Source organism: Canis aureus, chromosome 19 (genome assembly GCF_053574225.1).
Source record: "Canis aureus isolate CA01 chromosome 19, VMU_Caureus_v.1.0, whole genome shotgun sequence".
NCBI classification, from domain to species: Eukaryota; Metazoa; Chordata; class Mammalia; order Carnivora; family Canidae; genus Canis; species Canis aureus.
The window spans coordinates 45723613-45744466 of NC_135629.1; the positions used below are offsets into that span (position 1 = coordinate 45723613).

Below are 20854 nucleotides of genomic sequence, written 5' to 3' on the forward strand. Positions count from 1 at the left end.
TCCACTCTTAACTCTTTTATACCTGGCCTCCATGCCGTCGAGGAACTCCTACTGATCCTTCAAAATCTTGTTCCAGTGACCTTTCCTGTAATTTTCAGATGTATGTGTGTTTTCTCTCGCCTCTCCTAAAAACACTCTTACCTTACTCTTTCTATAACTGGGAAGTGAGTGTTTGGATTTCGAGATATCTTTATTGACGTTTTCCCATTTTGCTTTTTTGCAGGAGTCTGTTTCACTGAGACCATCAATACGATTTCAAGGAAGTCAAGGGGTGAGTCTTTTTTGTCTTAATCATATCTGGAATTGTGACCAGTATTCTCTCTGGCCTGTCATGGTATGCTGGGCACAGAAGCAGACTAGGGGCAGCATTTTGGTCCCATCCATCTCGGTGTCAGGCCAGGCACTGTGCGAAGCTAAGATCTGCTAGGTTGGTCCCATGGCCAAGGACCACATCAAGAGGCTCTCTGGGGGTAAATGCAACTTTTCTGTCCAGCAGAGCCTCCCTTCCTGTAGCCAATGCATAGCTGACTCTCAGGCCCCCAAATCTCTGTTCTGATCTAATCTCTGTGCTAATTCTAAACTGAAGTGTCCCAGCGGCCAGGCAGGCCTAGAGCTATGGCCTCCCCTGGAGGTGGTTTGTTGGTGGACCTGGGACCATGGATGTTTGATTTTGGTACTGGACTGCTGGATGGGGGGAGGGGCTTGTTATAGAAGCTCACCACTCCATGTTTTCTGAAACATCTTTATTTCATTCTAAATGATCATCTTCCAGAAAAATTAGAGAATAAGAAAAAGGAAAAGTCCACAATCCTTGCCCCCCAAGGCTTAGGACCTCCCACCGCCCCCATATCCCTCATCCACCAAACATGCCTTGGAACGCTTCAGTTTTTTTTTTTTTTCTGGTCTTTATATTGCAAATTTTTTTTTTTTTAATCTGAAATGTTGCCACAAGTGGCTGAGTCAGTTTCCACCTGACAGCTGGGCGTCTGCCTCCTTATGGAGGAGGTCTGTGGGTTTCACCTCTGCCAGGGTGCTCCAGAGAGACAGCCTCTAGAGGATCCATGTGTCTTTGTGTGTGCAAATGCAAAGATACCAAGAGATACATTGCAGTGCATTGGCTCACGGAGTTGTGGGGCTGATGAGGCTGAAGCCCATCCAGGGGCAGGCAGGAATGGGCACTGTGGTCCATAGGCGAGGTTCCTTTTTCCTCAGGGAAACTGAAGTTTCCCTCCTAAGGCCTTCAGCTGATTGGATGAGGCCTACTCAGACCATTAAGGATCATTTTCTTAAAGTCAGCTGATCATGGATGTCACCACATCTACAGAATACCTCCATCCAGATTAGCATTCGTGGCGTCACTTAGGGCTGTGGCCTGGCCAGGTGCACACATGAACTGAACTGACCATCATACCAAGACCTGTCAAGGTCAGCAAGATCCCCTGAAAAGCCCCAGACTCCCTGCTCCCCCGGTGCCTCCTCTGGGACATCTGCACCTCTGTCAGGCTCCTGCTGAGTCTTGTGGTAATCTTCTCTTTATCTTCCTTGGGACATTTCCCCAGGGGCAGAGGTCAGTGTTGAAGGCAGGGCTCCCTGGGCTTGCTGCCAGACTGGCCTCATGGCGCCCTCTGGTGGCCAGTGGTCGTGCTGTGCCCTCAGTGGTCAGGGAAAGATGAGGAAGTGGATCTATGCAAAGGGCCACTGAGATCAGTGGCTTATCTAGTGAGCAGCATTTTCTGGTCATGAAGACACCACCTGGCCACTCACAGGAGCCACAGAAGCACCACAGAGTTCTCCCGGGCCCTGCCTTGTATTGCCCAAATTTCTGTGCAAAGCCTGAGAGCCACATCCATTCAATTAAGGATCCTACTACCTTCAATTTAGAATCATGCTTTATCTGCCTTTTTTTGCTTCCTGGATTTTCTCATGCATAACAGAAGAACCTAAAGGTTCTGAGGGTACTGAGGCCCTGTGCCAGAGTTCTGGCCAGGCAAGTCAGACCATGATTCTCCATAGGAGGCTATTCCCTGTGTAAGCCCGTGTGAGGGTTAGAGGGTGCCAGGTTGCAAGGAGGGGTGCTATTCTTTCTCTGCTTGCTGTGAAGAGTCAGGCACTAGATCTACCCTCTTTGTCCTTTGGACCTTGTTCTTCTCTTCCTGGGCTTTGATGGGATGCATCCCCTCATCCCTGCCAGTTGTGAGGAGCGTGGCCTGGCTCTACGCACATAGCAGACACTCTCTTTGCCAGGCTGCATCTGCATAGTCAGCCTGATGCCAGAGGAGGCAGGACACCTGGGCTCTCCCCTCCTCCTTCTCCCAGGTACTCAGCTGCTTGTGCATAGCTGAGGTTGGTGGTGGAGCTGGTGAGGTAGGCTGGACAGAGAAGGAGTAGAAGGTCAGTGGGGGTGGGGCTGGGCAGGCTCTTTCAGTGTTCATGGTGCATGGGCTGATTCCACATTTGGCTCTTTGTAGGCTGACAGGAACTCTCTTTCCCAGAGGCCCATGAAGCTGACAGACTGAGACCCCATCTGCCAGCTCCTTAGCTTGGGGACCTTGGCCAGTTCTTTTCACCATCCCTCAGCCTCCTTGCCCAGGGGATGGGCTCTCTGCCTCAAGGGTCGTGTGTGTGCGTGTGTGTGTGTGTGTGTGTGTGTTAATGAGGCCTTAGGAGAACCATTGTCTGTCTTGTGGCCCAGAATGAGCTCACTCAGCTCCTTGTACACATTCCCCCTTGGTGTGCACAGCCAGCACAGGGCTTCAGCATTGAGCACCGCCAGGGGTGGGAGTCTGATCTGGCCTGGCCACCTCCCTGCCTGTGCTTGCAAGCACCATGAGAGCCAGGCCTGCCCAAGGAGGTTGTGGCATGCATCTGGGCCATGGTATTAGCGGGTTCCTTGGAGTGACTAACGGCATGTGCCAAGTTGTCCTGTGAGCCATGTTGGGCCTCTAGGGTGCCATGTGCCAGAGCTAGATGTTCATCTTTGTTTCATTTGCTGTGTACATGTTTGTTTGCATTCTCTGCCTTCTCTCAGATACTGAGCTGGCTGAGACCTGGGCCTCTCTGCTGTCCACAGGTCACTTCTAAGTTGTTAACCTCTGACAGCTGGCGAAAAGCCTCTGCAGGGAAAGAGAAACCCCCACCTGGCCAGCCCCACCCTGAAACTCTTCAGTTGATGAAAAAAGAGAAGTAGGGTCAGTATCCAGGGCTGCTTAGGGTCTTCACATTTCCCTGTGCTGCAACAGGAGCCTGCACTACAATTTCTAGAATGAGGTTTGGCAGGTCTGGTCAGAGATGTTTGACCAGTTTCTGTGTGTCTAAGAGTCATCTCTTCGGGAGCAGTTAGGGACATAAATAAGATTGAGCCACTAGGGTGCTTGTAGCTGCGTTGTTTGTAACAGGGACAATTTGGAAACAGTCTAGAAAATTTTTGAAGTGGGGGTTTCAGAAATTGGGAGCCATTTCCAGGAGGAGGGGCGGGTGTGTCCTCCTTCTACTGAGCTTCCTGGGTGAGTGAAAGCATGAAAGTGGCTCTTGAAATGCAAGCAGAGCTTAGAATGCACCCTTGGGTTGGTATTGAGGGAGTGCCTCTGGGTGGAAGAGGAGGCTTTGCTCTTGGAAGTCAAGTTCAGCAATAGTAGTTCTCATTACCCAGAATATGTTTATTCTTAGGCTTCCTTGAGAAGTGAAAATAGCTAAGGAAATGTATGGCCTGGAAGTTCCTCTGACCAGAGAGAAGACTCTGGGCATTTGGTGTTTGGGTTCCTGTGTATGCCGGTTTACCTCATGCTTACCTGAATAGAATATCAAGTGCTTCCTCTCCCCACCCCCAGTTTTTTCCCCCAGGACTTGCTTTGTCTTTTCACAGCCCCCACCTGCACCTACACTGTACAGGAGGCCCTGCAGATGGGTGGGGAGAGGAGGCAGGCTCTGCTTGGGACAGATTTCAAAGGGAGGGGCTCTAGCCAGGGACCTGTGTCCCATCACAGGCCTCAGAGGCAGTCAGGGCTACCCAGGAAGGACAAAACTGTTTGGTGCTTCAGGTCTATGCACACAGACACTAATTAGGTTTATAGTGACGTAACCTGGAGTCAGGGCTGACATCAGACACACCCAAATCTACGTGCTTAGGCCAGCTGAGGACCACATGGTGGCCCCCATGAGGCAGCTGAGACTTGGTCCAGAAGGTACATGTTCTGGCCAAGTAGGGCCGAGTTTCGGGCCACATCCTGGAGCATGTTCCAGGCTCTTCGCTGACACACAGAAAGCCATGCATTCCTGGGCTATTCATCCCCATCTGGCTAATTTCCCTGCCTGGTTCCTAGTGACTGGTAACCAATAACAAGCGTTGTTAAGGAGCAGCAGAGCAGCCTGTTAACTAGAGGATTCTACAGGCCATGGTAGTGCTGGGGAGGAGCTGGGACCAAGAGAATGGGTCACAGCAGGCTCCTGGAAAACCTCCCTTCTACCTCCCCTCCTCCCCGACTCAGGTGCCCCCCACTTTGTCCTGAAGGATACTAGAGACCTCTTCCTCTGTCACGAAGAGCATCCTGTTCCCCTATTAGTCAGTTTCAAGCCTTGGGTTCCCCCACCATCCTGTGGCTCCAGTAGCTACACAAGCCCACCTCTGGGCTCTGCACTGGAACTCCTACTTCCATAATGGATTTTGAAGGTGGACAGACACACCTGTGTGGAAAAGGTGTAGATGGGGTCAAGGGGTCACAGTGAAGAGCCCTCCCATAGCCCCCGCCCAGAGGCAAGCAAAATCACTTTGGGGCTCAGGCCTCAACTCCTTTCCTCTTCTCAGAGGTGACAGCCCAGTGAGCATCATTGTCCTTGAGGCAGCCACTGTCCTGAGCAGACTGAGGTGGAAAATGCTGCCTGGGGAGGCCACATCTCCACAAGAGTCAAGATGGGATGAGGGAGAGGGTCAGGGATAGGGTGGAAAAAGAGCCCCTCACGGCAGCAGGTGTCAGACTCCACTGGCAGCTGCTTTTGGTTTGCTGACTTTGTGGCACACAAGCTTCCTGCTGCATTCTGGGCAACTGCGTCAGTGTGTTTCTGGCTTTGGGTACGTCTCCTGCAGTGACCCTTAGCAGCCTGGGCCTTGGCATCTTGTGCAGCGTGTTTCCAGCTACTTCTATGATGGGGAACGAAAGTCACATCCAAGAATGGTTGAGTGGACAGCACAGGTGGCCACAAGTGTTGGACAAGGAGGTGTCATGTGCGGGCAGGCCAGGGCTCAGCTGCCATATCTGGGAGCCACTCTGTGCCATGTTGGCTCTCGCTGTGCACATCCATGCCTCTCCTTGGGGTGGGGACTGACTGTATGCTGGGCGGGTCACTCAGTGTTGGGGGCCAGCTCTCAGCTGGGTGCAAATGCAGGTTCCCTGTGGATCCACACACCCACCACCCTGAGGGGCAGGATAGGGAGGCCATGAAGCCTGGTCAAGAGAGCAGTGTCCCTCCATGTGGCCTGAGCCACTGTGTCCTCAGTCTCAGGCCAAACTGCCCTAATTTACCTGTGACAGCTAAAGGGGTAGCTGTGACAGGGGTAGAACTCAGCTGGGACCATGTTCGATCCAGTGCTAATGAGAGGTGTTGGCGTCCTCACAACATTGGGGAGGATACAGTGCTTGGATATACAGAGGTGGTTTGGCAGCCCAGGGATGAGGCCTGAAGGTGGCCTGCCCATCCCCTTAACCTCCATTTACCACTTGTGTCCCCCTTCTGTGTCTGCCTAGCTGTGGTAAGCTCTTGCACTCAAAACCCAGGGATTACTGTATGAGGGGTCACCACTGGTGACAGAGGGTTCTAGAAGCCCATCCTGCACTCCAGATATGGCCCAGCCACGAGAACATTGTATCTTCCTACCAGCTTCCTCCATAGCCCCCAGGACTTCAGCCTAGGGAGGGTTGACCTGGAATCCTGCAGTGTCCTCTGGGGGCAAGGCTTTCCCACCTGCGCTGAGCCCTGCACTGTGGCTTGGAGCATTGCTGTCTATCTTGTCTGCCAGCCAGGCTCTCCATCCCTTCTGCAGAGGCACTGTCCAAAGTCAGGGTTACATTAACCAAGACATTCATCCTGTGTCACATGTAACTGTGTCATGGTTTGTTAGCAATGAGCCCCTCACCCCCCTCCTGCCTTGTTCTTGGCTGCTGGACAGTGAGTGGACATAGGTGGAGTCTGTATCCCACAGGGGAGCAAGTGTGTGATGTCTCCTGATGCCCATCTTTTTTTTTTTAATTTTATTTATTTTGAGTATTTTATTTATTTATTCATGAGAGACACAGAGTGAGAGGCAGAAACATAGGCAGAGGGAGAAGCAGGCTCCCCATAGGGAGCCTGATGTGGGACCTGATCCAGCACCCCAGGATCATGCCCTGAGCCAAAGGCAGACGCTCAACCACTGAGCCACCCAGGTGTCCCTCCTGATGCCCATCTTGTCTGATTTCATCTTCATGCATGTCCCAGGCCAGATCTGCCCCATTTGCTGGGTAGGACACTGGGTCTTGGCCTAGATCAATGTGGGGTCCCTGTTTCCAGGTGTGTGTTCGGTGTTCTATGCTCCTCAAGCCTAGGTACCATCACTGCTTAGAAAGTGCTTGCACATTCTCATTGTGTCAAGCTGTGGGGATGGTCTAGGGTCCAATGCGTGGGCCATCCCATGGTGTTGTGGACCTCTCAGTGATGTCTCCACTCTCCATGCAGCACATCTCCATCCCCCAGCCTGACTGCCCCACAGAGGCACGGACTTTCTCCTTCTACCTCTCCAACATTGGCCGTGACAGCCCCCAGGGCAGCTTCGACTGCATCCAGCAATATGTCTCCAGGTGAGGCCCCACCCGGGCCAGTGCCCCCTTCTATTTCTTCTTCTTTTTTTAAAATTTATTTATTTAAGTAATCTCTACACCCAGCATAGGCCTTGCTCATGACCATGAGATCAAGAGCCGTATGCTGTACCAACTGAGCCAGCTGGGCCACCCCAGTGTCCCCTTCTTTTACACAAGCCTTGCTGCTGCTTTCAACATGTCCATGGCACAGGTGCAGGTCCTGGCCTGCTGCCTCTGCCCAGGGGCCTGGGTTCCCTTGTTTCTTCCAGGTCAAGATGTGCCGTGTGGAAACCAAGCTGCTCAAGTTAGCACTGACCCCATTTCCCAGCTGGGGATAGTGGGGTGGGGGGAGGGCATGAGCTCCTAGACCGTCTCTCCTTGTCATCCCAGGAGTTCACCTTGGCTCCTGGCCCCTTATCTTGCAGCCATGGGGATGTTCACCTGGACTGCCTGGGCAGCATCCAGGACAAAATCACGGTGTGTGCCACTGACGACTCCTATCAGAAAGCACGGCAGAGCATGGCACAGGCTGAGGAGGAGACACGGAGCCGTGGTGCCATCGTCATCAAGGCTGGAGGCCGCTACCTAGGTGAGGATGAGGCCTGGGACTCCTCCTATGGGGGGCTCATGACTGTTGGGCAGCTGTGGTGGGGAGCAGGAAGGACTTAGGGCCTGTCCCGGCCAAGAGCTGGAATGGTGGGTTGATAGGTGCGGCCCCTAGCTGGGTGAGCCAGATGGTATGTCAGGTCAGAAAGGAAGGTCCTATTGCACTGGCTGAGTTGGCTAGGGGCTGTGGCATCTGTTAATTCTCCAGTCTGAATAAGAGCCCCATGAACCCTAGGAATTCCAAATCCATGAGACCCTCTCTTAGGATCTGGCCTCAGGAATCTCTACCCATCAGGGAGATAGACACATTTCTCCACAGCAGGGCTTCAGTCTGTCCTCCTCCAGCCGCCACCCCTGCCCTCACCTGCCTGGTCGACTCTTCCCCGAGACCAACATGGTCAGTGGCAAGATGCAGATGGTGATATGTACTCTATGGCAAGTGCCCTGCTGCTGGGTTGGGGCCAATGAGGGGCCATAGGGTTGCAACTGGGAAGGAAATGTGTTGACTCCCTGCTGGATGAGAAGGCTCTGGCAGCTAATCATCTGCTTGGAAACAATTTTGGTGAAGTTGAGACACCAACAACATGAAAAGTGTTTACTTGTAGGAAGCTCCGTTCCTGCTTTAGTCCTCCCAGCACCTAGGCCCAGATAATTTCAAGAGTCATCAGGATTCAAGGCCAGGAGGAAGGGTGTGACCGGGTATTAGGTGTGAGAGAGGCACAAAATGGCATACAGCAAACCAGGACCTTGATGACATTGGGTCCTTTTTTCTTGTTTAAGAAAAGGTGGGAGGATTTCAAAGCGCCACGCCCCGCCGCCCCCCCCCCCCCTTCCGCCAGCCAGGAGTATGTGACTTCACTGGCTTGGCAGTGGGCTTGGCTCTGAACGAAACTGAGACGTCATTGCAGGAGTCCATTTGCCAGTAAATACTGTGTCCCAGTGGACGTGGCTGTGCATGCTGAGGGAGCCTGTGCTCTGGGCTGTGAGCTGTTGCTGGGGATGGAGCCACCCGAGCAGCAGCCAGAATCCAAAAATGCTTCCCTTGTTCTCACCTCAAGGTGCAAGTGTGGACATGCATATATATATCTTAGTAAATTTCTGGTCCTTTGGCCAAAAATTTGGTCAAAAATGTGGTTTCTTATACTACTTTGGGTACAGCAAGAGTGTTGCAGGGGTTTTGGTTCTGGTGGAAGCCCTTGTGCCCTGGCCTGTGAAGCCACAAATGAGCATATCCCACTGTGTCAGGCCTCTCCTCGACCTTGCATTAGCCATCAGCTTGGTCTTCTGGAGACAAAGTCTGATCCTGAGGATTCTGACAGCACTTCTTCCTGTGTTAATTTGACAAGTGAGATTTAAGGGACAAGAGAAAAACAAAAAAACAAGTCCTCACGGAGAGCTTTCTGGCCCAAGGACGGGAGGCATGCACTGACCTCACTTGGCCGTGCATGTTTCCTCAGTGGCAGTGGTGCTGTCCAGGGTGGAGTAACAGTTTCCGAGTGGAGGCCCCTCCCTCCAGAGCAGTGCTGGAGTCTGTTTGCTCCAGGCTGCTGCCCCCTGGGACTCTGAGCCATGTCTGCTCGAGAAGCATTTGACGGGGCTGGAGCTGGGAGCTGCTCATACCTGGGGTCTCCAAGAAGCTGCCCAAGTGGTCCGATACTTTTGTTCACTCATCCTTTTTCATAAAAGAGAATGGGGGATCCTGGGGGAGACAGCACAATGCTGTGATATGTAGGCTCTGGGGGCACCTGCCTCTCGCCATTCAGGAACCCCACTCTTTTTACTATCAGCCCCTTTTCCTGGTGTGGTTGGGCTGCCCATGATGAAGTCTTGAAGTCTGTGAAGGCTCTGAACACACTTCTGTTTCCTATAGTTCCTCCTTCTGACACTAGAGGCCCCACAAACGCCTGATGAACTGTGTATGGTCAGCAGATGGTGCTCTCACTTTTTTTTTTTTAAGATTTTATTTATTCATAGAGACGGAGAGAGAGGGGCAGAGACACAGTCAGAGGGAGAAGCAGGCTCCATGCAGGGAGCCTGACGTGGGACTCGATCCCAGGTCTCCAGGATCACACCCCAGGCTGCAGGCAGCGCTAAACCACTGTGCCACCGGGGCTGCCCTGGTGCTCTCACTTGTCCTGGGTCCCCACCGAGCAGGCCACGCTGGACAGGGCTTGAACTGCCTTCCCTGGGGCTGTCGGCCTTCAGTGGGCATCCATGCACTTGCTCAGAACCTGGCATCAGCCCTAGGCAGAAAGACACAGAGGCCACCCCCTCACCCCCCTCAAAACCCTAATGCCTTGGCTCTTGTTGCAGGTAAGAAGGTTCAGTTTCGGAAACCAGCCCCGGGGGCTACAGATGCTGTGCCTTCCCGGAAGCGGGCAACCCCCATCAACCTGGCGAGTGCCATCAAGAAGAACAGTGTTGGTGGCATTAGCGGGGGCAGCGGGGTGTCTCAGAGGCCTTTCCGTGACCGGGTGCTGCACCTCCTGGCGCTGAGGCCCTACCGGAAGGCCGAGCTCTTGCTTCGGTTACAGAAGGATGGCCTGGCCCAGGCAGACAAGGATGCGCTGGATGGCCTCCTCCAGCAGGTTCGTGCTTCTTGCCTGGGGCCAGGTTGAGGGTCCAGTCAGCCTCTGCATAGGGTCTGGATACAGGGTGGGCTGGGAAGGGCCCTTCCCGGGGATCTCTTCCAAGATTCTCAGCCTACCTCAGAGCCTCAGCCTCCTGGGTTAGGGCGTGCTTAGGGGTGTCACGGACATGGCACTAGCCATGGTGGTTGCTGTCCAGTGGCCATGAGATTGGCTCTGAGTAAGGTCACACCCTCCTCCTCACTGTCTGCGGACACACAGGCAGCAGGAACAGCACGGAGGATCCTAGACTTCAGGTGCCTAAGGATTTTAGAATCACTCAACACATATGTGAGTGAGCAAGAGCTCAGGCTCCATGGTCAGGAAGGCCTCCTGCCGCTCACCAGCACTGGCCCTGGGCAGGGGCTTTGCTTTTGGACGCTCAGGCTTCTGTGTGTGGCTGCGGCTTGACTCCAGCACCTCTCGAGGGCTGAGCTGGAGGGAATGTGATGTCAGCAGATGGAACCTGTTATTATGGAACAGTTCAGGCTTTAGAACAAGAGCTGCAGGCCTGGCTGCTTTCCCTAGGCCCTTTCCTGTCTCCCAAGCCCCTGGAGGGAACTCAAGGACCCTGGGAAGGTGAGCAGCTTGTTCTGGCTTTGCCATGTCAGCAGGGCCATGCAGATACGTTGGAGCCCTGCTGTGAGGCTCACATGGCTGGTTGTGGACAGTCCCATCTTGCGGAAGAGGTATGGTCGAACCTCCAGTTCTGTCCACCAGCTCACTTGCCCCTCTTGCACCCCGCCTCAGACACTGGGCGCACAGACAGTGCAAACACACGTGTTGTGATAATCAGTGGTTGTATCTGAGGATGAGCCATGGAGTTGGCTGTCCCTTATGTCATGGGGACCCTGGCCTCGGGGGCTCCACTTGCCAGGAAAAATCTGTATGGGTTTGGCCTTTAAATTTTAAAAAAAAATTTTTTAATTTTGAATGCATGTGCAAGCACAGGGGTGGGGGGGCAGAGGGAGAGAGAGAATCCTAAGCAGGTTCCACACCCAACACAGAACCTGACCCAGGGCTCAATCTCATAACCCTGAGATCATGACAAAATCAAGAGCTGAATGCCTGACCAAAAGAGCCACCAAGGTGCCCCTGGATTTGGCCTCTTGAACCACTGTCCCTCACTCAGGTTGTGCAGGTGAGGACCAAGCTGCACAGTTTCTTCCTGTGAGCTTAGGAGTTGGCTCAAGGCCTGTTAGAAGATAGATATGTAGCTTCATGGCTCAGAAGGGGGTTTTTTTGTTTGTTTTTTTTTGTTTGTTTGGTTTTTTTTTTTGTTTTGTTTTGTTTTTTTGGCAGAGGGGCTTGCCAAAGCATCCAGAAAGCTCCAGAACCAGGAATGATGTTGCTAGGGGACTTGTTTCCTTGGAAAGTCACAGACGTCAACCTTATCCTTGGGAACTCAAGGGAAGCACAGCAGAGACCCTTCCCCTGGGCTGGAACTCAGAGAGAATGAGGCAGGGCTGGCTAAATGCCGGGTCTTTAGATGTGAGCCAGTACTGAAGACAGAGACCTGCCGCTGGATGTGCCTGCAGCACATACTGCTGTCCATTCAGGCCACTATCAGCCCCTAGCATGGCATTCTTGGAAATGCCCTTGCTCCCACCTTCCTCTCTCGCCCTGTTTGTGCCCAGAATAAAGAAGAAGCACATGAGCCCCTCAAATGCAGAATGTGAAACTTGGCTGACCGAGCACACAGATACAGCTGAGATTTACCCTCTGAGCAATCCTCAAATGCAACAGGAACGCCAGGCTCAGTTTTCCGAAGAAATGGGGATCTGTTGGTACTGATGTCGCTCTGCCAGGGGTGCCTGCTTTTTTAACCTCTGAGATGCTGTCGTTCCCAGCCCTTTCCCAGAACCAAAGAGGGACTGTGCTGGGCTCTGGCTTCTCTGGTTGATTCGGATTCAGCAGCCTCCTGTGGGGAAGCTTATCTGGTGTCTGTGAGCAGAACGTCCTTCCCATGTCTACTCTGATTTCTTCTGAGTGGCCCCATCTGCTTTGTGCTTGTGTATTTACTACCAGCTTGTCCTCCCCGGCAGTTGTGGGCAGTAGCAGGACCCCATCAGCTTGAGGAAGGGAAAGGTCTCGGGAGATACTATGGGCTGGGCCTTGTCTAGGCTGGTCATTTCCAGCCTCCCCCGAGTGATCAGGGATTCCGATGAGCAGCACAGACAAAACCACACTCCTCAAAGGCACCTTCTCTTTTCCTTCTGTGAAAACATCCAAAGCAAAGATTCAAAGCATCTGTCTCTGGTGCTGGTGGGGCCTCAGAGAAACCCGTAGGCTCATTCTCTGTGGGTAGGAGTGTTGATGGGTAGGTTGCTCTTCTGGAGAGCATTTTAGCAAGATACATCAAGAGCCATAAAAATGTTCAGAGCCTTTGACCCACCCATCCCACTTCTGGGAAGCTGGCCGAAGGAAACCATCGGCATGGAAAAACCTGCACACAGTGGTGTCTGTTCATGCTACAGAGAAACTGCAGATGGTGTTGCATCCAACAAAGGAAAAATCTGAGTAACTCACAGTGCAGATGCTTGGTGGAATGTTACTTGGTCATTAAAAATGCTCCCTGTAGAAACTCTTATGGCCTGGAGTCCCTTTCAGAAGCCTGTGACAGTGAAGACCAGCAGTTGCCATGCCTACGTTCCACGGCCGTGTGCTAGAGGCCTAGTGAGATAGTCACCAAAGCACCCGCTTTGGAGCGGGGTCTGAACTTCTTCAAGCACCCTTAAGGTCAAAGTTCTGAGTCCATCTTTGTGGTTTTGGAGACAAGCTCAGCCTTCATTAACCAGCCTGAGTAGGGCTCACTGTTTTCAGGGAAGATGGACCTAGCTTGGCACCCCAGAACACTAGCGGCCCCAGCTCCCCCACCCTCCACCATTTCTGCCACAGGAGTGCATACCCGAAGGGGGGTGTCAGTCTGTTAAGGGTGCTATAACAGAATTACATAAACGGGGTGGCTTATCAACAACAGATGTTTCCTTTTCATGGTTCTGGAGACTGGAAAGTCAAAGATCAAGGCACCAGCAGACTGGGTGTTTGGTGAGGGCCCCTTTCCTGGTTCATAGACTGTCTTCTCCATGTGTTGTCACATGGCAGGAGTGAGGAGGGAGCCTCCTGGAGGCTCTTATAGGGACACTGCTCACATTCAGGAGGGCTTCATCCTGATGACCTAATCACCTCCCAGAGGCCCCACCTCCCAATACCATCATTTTGGGTGTTCAGATTTAACATGAATTTCAGTTGAAATATTTCAAAATATTCAGTACATAATAGGGGAGGCTGGTGATGGGGTCCTGGGAGTATAGATGACAGCAGCTGGCGCCACCACCTGCCCCCTCCCCTACCCCCTCGCTTTGGAGCAAGCCTGTCTGCCAGCAGCTATAAGACATATGCATCAGGATGTGGTGTTCTGATCCTTTTGCATCCCAAGGCTTGCTGCCCCAGTGTGCAGTGGATTTGGCGGGGGTAGAGGGTGATGTCCTCTTTGCCCTGTGTGTCTCTATCCCCCCACTCTCCCATCAAATGCTTTCAGTAACTTCTGTCTCTCCTGGGCTTCTGGCAAGGTGATCCTGTCTATGTCTTACAGGTGGCCAATGTGAATGCCAAGGATGGCACATGCACGTTGAAAGACTGTGTCTATAAAGACGTGCAGAAGGACTGGCCTGGCTACTCAGAAGGGGACCAGCAGCTGTTGAAGCGGATGCTTGTCCGGTAATGCTGCCTCCCATGCCTAGGCATGTCCCCTGGTTCTGGGGCATATGTCATCCTGAGGATGTCGGGGTGGCCTTATGTGGTCCCAAAGGCCACAGGCCCTTGAGCAGGATGGAAAGATCTGGGAGACTTTGGCGGTCTTCCTATTTCCTGGTATGCCCTGGTGCTGAGGCAGCCCACTGTGGCCTCCTGTTGGGGGAAAGGCCAGTCCCTGGTGATGGAGCAAATGGTTCAAGTCACTGTCCTGAACACTAGAATGCCCAACAGAGGATTCAGTCCACCCAGCCTGTTCCACGCTTCCTTTCCCAACAAGCTCCTTTCCCAAACCTGCACATCCCCACAGGCTTCAGCTATAGGCTGCCTCCTTAAAAAGAACCTTTCAAGAACATGAAGCAGAGAGAGACAAAGCAAAACAAAACTCCCCACAGGCGAGATTAAGTAGCATTAATTAAACACATTCACTCTCAGATTAATTGGGACCTGAGGTCAGGAGTGGCCTTGGTGGCTCAGGGGAGGAGTGGTTAAGTAGGCCCCTGCCTGGCTCAGGCAAGCAGTTAATGATTTCCTTCTCAATTGATGCCTGACTTGGGAGCACGGGCTGTGAAGTGCCATTCAGAGCAGGCTGATACACTAATTAGTCTTTAAATGATTTCTCAGGGACTTGAGTTATTTATGAAGTTGTGGGGTTTTTTTTGAAGTTCATCTGTTCAAAACAGTAATTGCATGTAGACTTGGGGCTACTCTTCGGTGAACCTGGGGTTTCTCCTCAGCCTTGCAGGGCACTCCTCCCCAAGCCAGTACCTGCTTCTGAGCCAGCCTAAGGTCACCACTCTGGGTGTCCAGAGGTCCTGGGGAGGCTGAAGAGCTGTTTTCAGCAGAAGACCACTCCTACCCCCTATACCCTCTCTGGTGTCTCCTGTTGCCCTAGCTAACCACATATAGGGCCTTGGCCACACTGAACTCTCTAGAAGGGGCGTGGGCAAGAACAAGTAGCCTTGTTGTATGTTTGTGTGTAGGTGGGGTCAGTTAGGAATCTTGGCTCTGGAGCTTTGTGTAATTCCGGGCTCATATTCCTCCCTGCTCCACTGAGTGAGTTGCTAGGACACCTGTGAACTCAAGGCACTCAGCTTTCTCCTGGGCAAGTATGGTGTCCCTCTTTCTGTCTGCACGGGCCAGCTTAGGGATCAACCGTGCCAGAAACCATTTGTTGCCAGCAGCATGTATTGTCCATGGAAGCTTGAATCAGTTGGTGTGCAAAGGTGAGGGTCAACATCATCAATGCCCGCAGACACACTGGAGGTCACCTGAGCCACCTGTCTGTGCAGCTTATTTTCTTTAGGTTGTCCCCCTCTCCCTGAAGAAAGCCCCATTTATAGTGGTTCTTGAAGCCTCATGGCAAGAAGGAAAAATAGGGCCTTGGGGTATTTCTGCTAGTGGGGACCAGCATCACCCCAGAAGCTGGGCCACCTCCTTTTCCTACAGTTTGTTCAAAATTCATACCTGAGGTTAAGCATGTTCATGCTTTCAGGGTCTGCCTGGGCCCCTGGGGCTTTGCTCTGCTCAGACACCCTCTTGCGGTATTGTTTTGATCGTTTGTGCTTCAATTCCTAGTGTGTGTAGCTGCTAAGGCTTGTCTGTCCCAGGTGTCTAGTGCAGGATGAGGCCTCGGCAGCTGTGCCCAGCCCTATAGTCACTGCCCTGAATGCCATCGCCACCACCTGCACTTGTCCCAGCCTTGCTTGCCCAAGGGCAGGTGTCTGCACCAGGTGCCAAGCCATGGCCACCAGCCCCGTCACATGTGCTTTCCATGGACTTGGTAACCTATATTACTGTTACTTTCTCTGCTTTGACTTCTCCTTGTCTTTCACATCCAACTCCAAACTTCCCCCGGTGTCCCATGGCCTTTTGTCACTCTCAGCAGATCAGAGGTCCTGCAGGTTCCCCCAGGAACCGCTGCCCTCTCCTGCCAGCTCTCCCATTCCTGGGTCTGCAGTTCTGCCTTGGTGCCCAAGGGCTGCAGCTCTCGAGGAAAGAACTTCAGAAGGTCCCTTTGCCATAGTGCAGTCAAATCGGATTGACAGTTGGCCAGGTCTGGACCTTCAGCTCCTGAGGACTTTTGCCTTCATGTGGAAGGCCTGGACCCCAGGGCTTGGAGGTTGCATGTCGGCATGGTCACAGGGTTACCTGGCAGGTGCTCAGAGGTGAGTGCGTCAGCCCTCACAGCCTGAAAACTCAGCTCATCCTTCTTCTTACTCTGTGTGCGCTCCTGAAAAGGCTCCCTGTGCCCCATTACATGGGGTGGGACGTGGGAGGCATGGGCCGTGGGGTGTGCTCCACACACTGTCTGCCTTCTGGTATTACCCATTGTTGTGGTCACTCTCTTCAACTTTTCCCAGCCCATCTCTTCTTTGCCATTGTTTATGGTTTCTACTAGTCTTTGGTCTTGTTTTGTGTAGCATCACGTTGTTATTCCACGGAGGTGATGTTATTTTTATTTTTAAAATTTTTATTGTTGAAGTATAGTTGATATACAGCGTTATATTAGTTTCCAGCATGCGGCAGGTGGCTGGACAGTGTTCACCCCAGTAAGTGTAGTCGTCGTCTGTTACCGCACCACAGCCACAGTGTCATCACCTACGTTCCCTGTGCTGCACCTCGGGTGCCCATTCCCGTGACTTCTTTATCTCAGAACTGGAAGTGTGTACCTCTTCATTCTCTTCACCTATTCTGTCCATCCCCCCCATGCCTCTCCCCTCTGGCAGCTGCCAGTTTTGTTCCCTGAACTTGAGTCTGTTTCTGTTTGTTTCTTTATTCATTTTCTTTCTTAGATTCCACACATAAGTGAAATAATGTGGTATTTGTAGGACTCACTGCACTTAGCATTATGCCCTCTAGGTCCATTCACATTGTTGCACGTGGCAAGATCTCATCCTTTTATATGGCCGAGCAATGGTCCTTTGTTTCTGTCTCCCACATCTTTTCATCCCCATCTATCAGTGGACACTTGGGCTGCTTCCATATCTTGGCTACTGTAAACTAGGGGTGCTTATATGTTTTTGAATTCATCTTTTATGTTTTCTTTGTGTAAGTACCCAGTCATAGAAGTACTAGATCATATGGTATTTCTGTTTTTAACTTTTTGAGGAACCTCCATCCTGTTTTCCACAATGCAATCAGTTTGCATTCCCACCAACAGGACACAAAGGTTCCTTTTCTCCTCATCCTTGCCAGCACTTAGTTCTTTTTGTTTTTGTTTTTTTAAAGATTTTATTTATTTATTTTGAGAGAATGGGAGAGAGTGAGTGAGAGAGCACAGCAGGGGGAGGGACAGAGAGAAAGGGAGAAGCAGCCTCCCCACTGAGCAGGGAGCCCAACCCAGGACTCAACCCCAGGATCCCTATCATGACCTGAGCCATAGGCCTATGCCTAACTGACCGCCGCCCCCCCCCCCCCCCCCCCGCCCCCGGCACCTCAGTTCTTGTCAACAAGATACTAGCCTTTCTAATTGGTGTGAAGTGATATCTTATGGTTTTGATTTGCATTTCTCTGATAATCGGTGATGTTGAGCATCTGTCCTACATCTGCTAGCCATCTGTATGTCTTTGGGAAAATGTCTCTTCAGGTCCTCTGTCCTTTTCTAAATCAGATTATTTGTGCTTTTTCGTGTTGAGTTGTCTAAGTGCTTTATATGTTTTGGGTATTGATCCCCTAGCAGATGTATAATTTGCACATGTCTTCTCCTGTTCATCAGGTTGTCTTTTTGTTTTGTTGATGTTCCCTTGCTGTGCAAAAACTTTTTGTTTTGATATAGTCCCAGTTGTTTGTCCTTTTGTTTCCCTTGCCTGAGGAGGCAGATCCATAAATATGTTGCTAAGGTTGATATACAAGACATGACTATGTTTTCTTTTAGGAGTTTTTGGTTTCAGGTCTCACATTTAGGTCTTTAATCCATTATGAGTTTATTTTTGTGTCTGGTGAAAGCAAGCGGTCCAATTGCATTCTTTTGCATATAACTGTCCAGTTTTCCCAGCACCATTTATTGAAGAGACTGTCTTTTCCCTATTGTATATTGTTGCCTCCTCTGTCATGGATTAATGGACCATGTATGTGTGAGTTTATTTCTGGTCTCTATTCTGTTCCATTAATACCTATGTGCCTATTTTTTGTGTCAGTACCAAGCTGTGTTGACTATTATAGCTTTATAATATATCTCAAAATCTGGGATTGTGATGCCTCCAGCCTTATTTGTCTTTCTCACAATTCAGTGGTGTTAACTACATTCACAGTGTTGTACAACTACTACCTCTAGCTAATTCCAGAGCACATACCCCAAAATGGAACCCCATATTAGCAGATAGTCCCATTCCCCTCTCCCAGCAACCACTAATCTTTCTGTTTCTATGGATTTGCCTTTTCTGGATGTTTCATATCAGTGGGATCATACAGCATGTGGCCTATTGTGACTGGATTCTCTCACTCAGTTTACTGTTCTTAAGGTTGTAACAGGTATCAGGGCTGTGTTCCTTTTGTGGCTCAGTAATCTGTTGTGTGTGGATATACACACACATTTGTTCATTCACTCATCTGTTGATGGACCCTTGTGTTGTTTCTACCTTTTGGCGATTGCAACTAGTGCTTCTAGGAGAGAACATTTGTGTACGAGGATTTGTATGGACATAGATTCTCAGTTCTCTCAAGTGTAGAAGGAGGAGCGGAGTTGAGGTTTTTGAAAAACTGCCAAAAATGTTTTCCACAACAGCTGCACGCTTTTACATTCCCACCAGCAGCACACAAAGAGGTTTTCCAGTTTCCCCACTTTCTCACCAATACTTATTATTTTCCGTTATGGTTTGGTTTTATCCTAGCCCTCTTAGTGAATATGAGGTAATATCTCGTTGTGGTTTTGATTTGCATTTTCCTGATGACTAATGATGTTGAACCCTTTCTCATGTGCTTATTGGCCATTTGTGTATCTTTGGAACAATGTCTACTTGAGTCCTTTGTCTTTCTGTGGATGTTAAGGCTGGTGTTTTGTTGTGGATTTAAAGTTTTCATCTGCTTATAGAGTCTCTCTTCTCTTTAAAATGCATTTTCTTGTCTCTGTCTTTTGGGCCCTGACATGTGTTACCTGGAGGCCCAGGGGCAGCCCTTCAAGGCTTTCCTCTGAGTGGCTCCATTTCCTCAGGAGGGCCGCTGAGGTTTCTTGGAACCCTCCGTGGGCCCTTCTGTTTCTTCAGTCTCCTGAGGCCACACCTCTGTCCATCCCGTTGTCCAGGTGTGCCTGGAGCAGCCTTCTGGCCTTCTAGAGAAGGCTGGGCTCCTTCACTCCTGAACACACTGGGTTCCTTCCCCACAACCCCAGAGCATAGTGGGGACAGCCCTGCAGGAGCCCCTTCACTGTGGTCTCTAAGACTCTAACCCCAGGCCTGTGAGGTTCTGTGGCCTGGGGCCCTATTTTCTTGGATAAGACAGTCACCACATCTGTTTTCAGCATTAGATAATGCTGCTCCCTTTTCCCCTTGCTCCTTCAGGCATTTTTAGTGGAGCCTAGAAAGAGCAGATGTAAATGCCTCTGGTTACTTCTATGTGGATGGCCAGCAAACTTGAAGTACCCATGTTGGCCACATGTACTGTGTTACCCGGGTGAGCGCTTGCATGTTGCAGACATTTTTTTCTATGGCTTTCTTTGCATTTGGGGCCACCATAGAGGCGGCAGCAGCAGTGGTTTGTAATATGGCCATCAATCAAGGAGGTCTGCTCTGCTCATCACTGATTAAGGTCCGTGCAGACATGGTCCCTGCAGCCCCAGACCCTGCAGGGTATGGAGCACCCAAGGCACCATGCACAGTACCAGGCTGGCTACTGGGTTCTCATGAGACTTGCAGCCTCTGGGATTATAAGAGGTGCATCAGAGAGGGGCCACAAGCACGGTCACTAGTAGGGCCTCCGTTTGCCCTTTGAGTGTCGGAGTGTCTCTTCCCTCTCCCCGCCTGCATCATTATGCTCAGGTACTGGTAGGCCAGTGGCTGCCCCATTATCCTTAAGGAGGTATTGTAATGTTGGCTCCCAGGAAAGTGGGTCCTGAATCCAGGAGGTCTTCCTGTTGTGCCAGTGCATCTTAATCCCCTTCAGCATTTTCTGAAGTTTCTGCAGTAAGCATTATTATTAGGATGAATGATTGTTTGTTTTAAAGATTTTATTTATTTGAGAGAGTGACCAAGAGAGAGCACACACGAGCAGGGGTAAAGGGAGAAGGAGAGGGAGAAGCCAACTCCCCTGCTGAGCAGGGAGCCCAATGTGGGGCTCGATCCCAGGACCCTGAGATCATGACCTAAGCTGAAGGCAGACGCTTAACCAACTGAGCCACCGAGGCACCCCTGGAATGAATGATTGCTTTCAAAAGGAGAGGCCAGTGCCCTAGTGTACCCAGCTCCCACAGGGACATAGCGCAGAGCTTGAATATCTTGTCAATTTTACTTGGGTCCCTAGTCTCCACAGTAATGGGTGTTTAGATGAGTGGGAGGTCCACTGACCCTTCTCTGGGTGCGACAAGATACTAAATGGGCAGTCCTCCAGGTTGTGGATAAATCTAGGGTGGGATGTGTTCAGCTGCCCTCTGCCAGCCGTGTCCTGTAGTACCCCGTGTACTCAACCCTGCTCTGGTTCGACAGCAGGGCCCACCCCAAATCACTGAGTGTAGGTGGGACAGCACGGTGTCAGTGGAAAGGCAGATGGGTCTGGCAGTGCCCTACTGGTTGTGGAGCCTTACAACTACCCTACATCTCCTTCGTAGGAAGCTGTGCCAGCCACAGAGTGCAGTTGGCCTCCCTGGAGACCCTGCTGCCACCAGTCCTCCCAGGGAACATGGAAGCTCAGCCTCACCTCCTCAGGTAGGAGCATTGGGCAAGGATGTGACAACACGTTGCTGGCGGTGGCGGCGGTAGTTGTGAGGGAGGAAAGTGGGATAGGAGCCAGCGGGCCAGACCTGACCTCAGTGTTTGGACAGCCCATTGCATCCGTGGCTCATAGCTGGGTATTTTCTTCAGTGAGTGAGCAACTGCCTGGCTTTCCCCA

The 20854-nt window shown here is 51.4% G+C and overlaps 1 protein-coding gene across 2 annotated transcripts in view; it reads left to right on the forward strand.

Annotated features, from left to right (window-relative positions):
• The window catches only part of ELL (elongation factor for RNA polymerase II), a 79441-nt gene that overhangs the window by 49265 nt on the left and 9322 nt on the right, over positions 1 to 20854 (forward strand). For both annotated transcript variants that reach the window (XM_077859352.1, XM_077859351.1), the window contains exons 2-7: positions 224 to 271; positions 6706 to 6827; positions 7253 to 7416; positions 9747 to 10021; positions 13656 to 13780; positions 20574 to 20670. In XM_077859352.1, coding sequence (XP_077715478.1) covers positions 224 to 271; positions 6706 to 6827; positions 7253 to 7416; positions 9747 to 10021; positions 13656 to 13780; positions 20574 to 20670 — 831 coding nt within the window. The remainder of the gene's footprint in view (positions 1 to 223; positions 272 to 6705; positions 6828 to 7252; positions 7417 to 9746; positions 10022 to 13655; positions 13781 to 20573; positions 20671 to 20854) is intronic.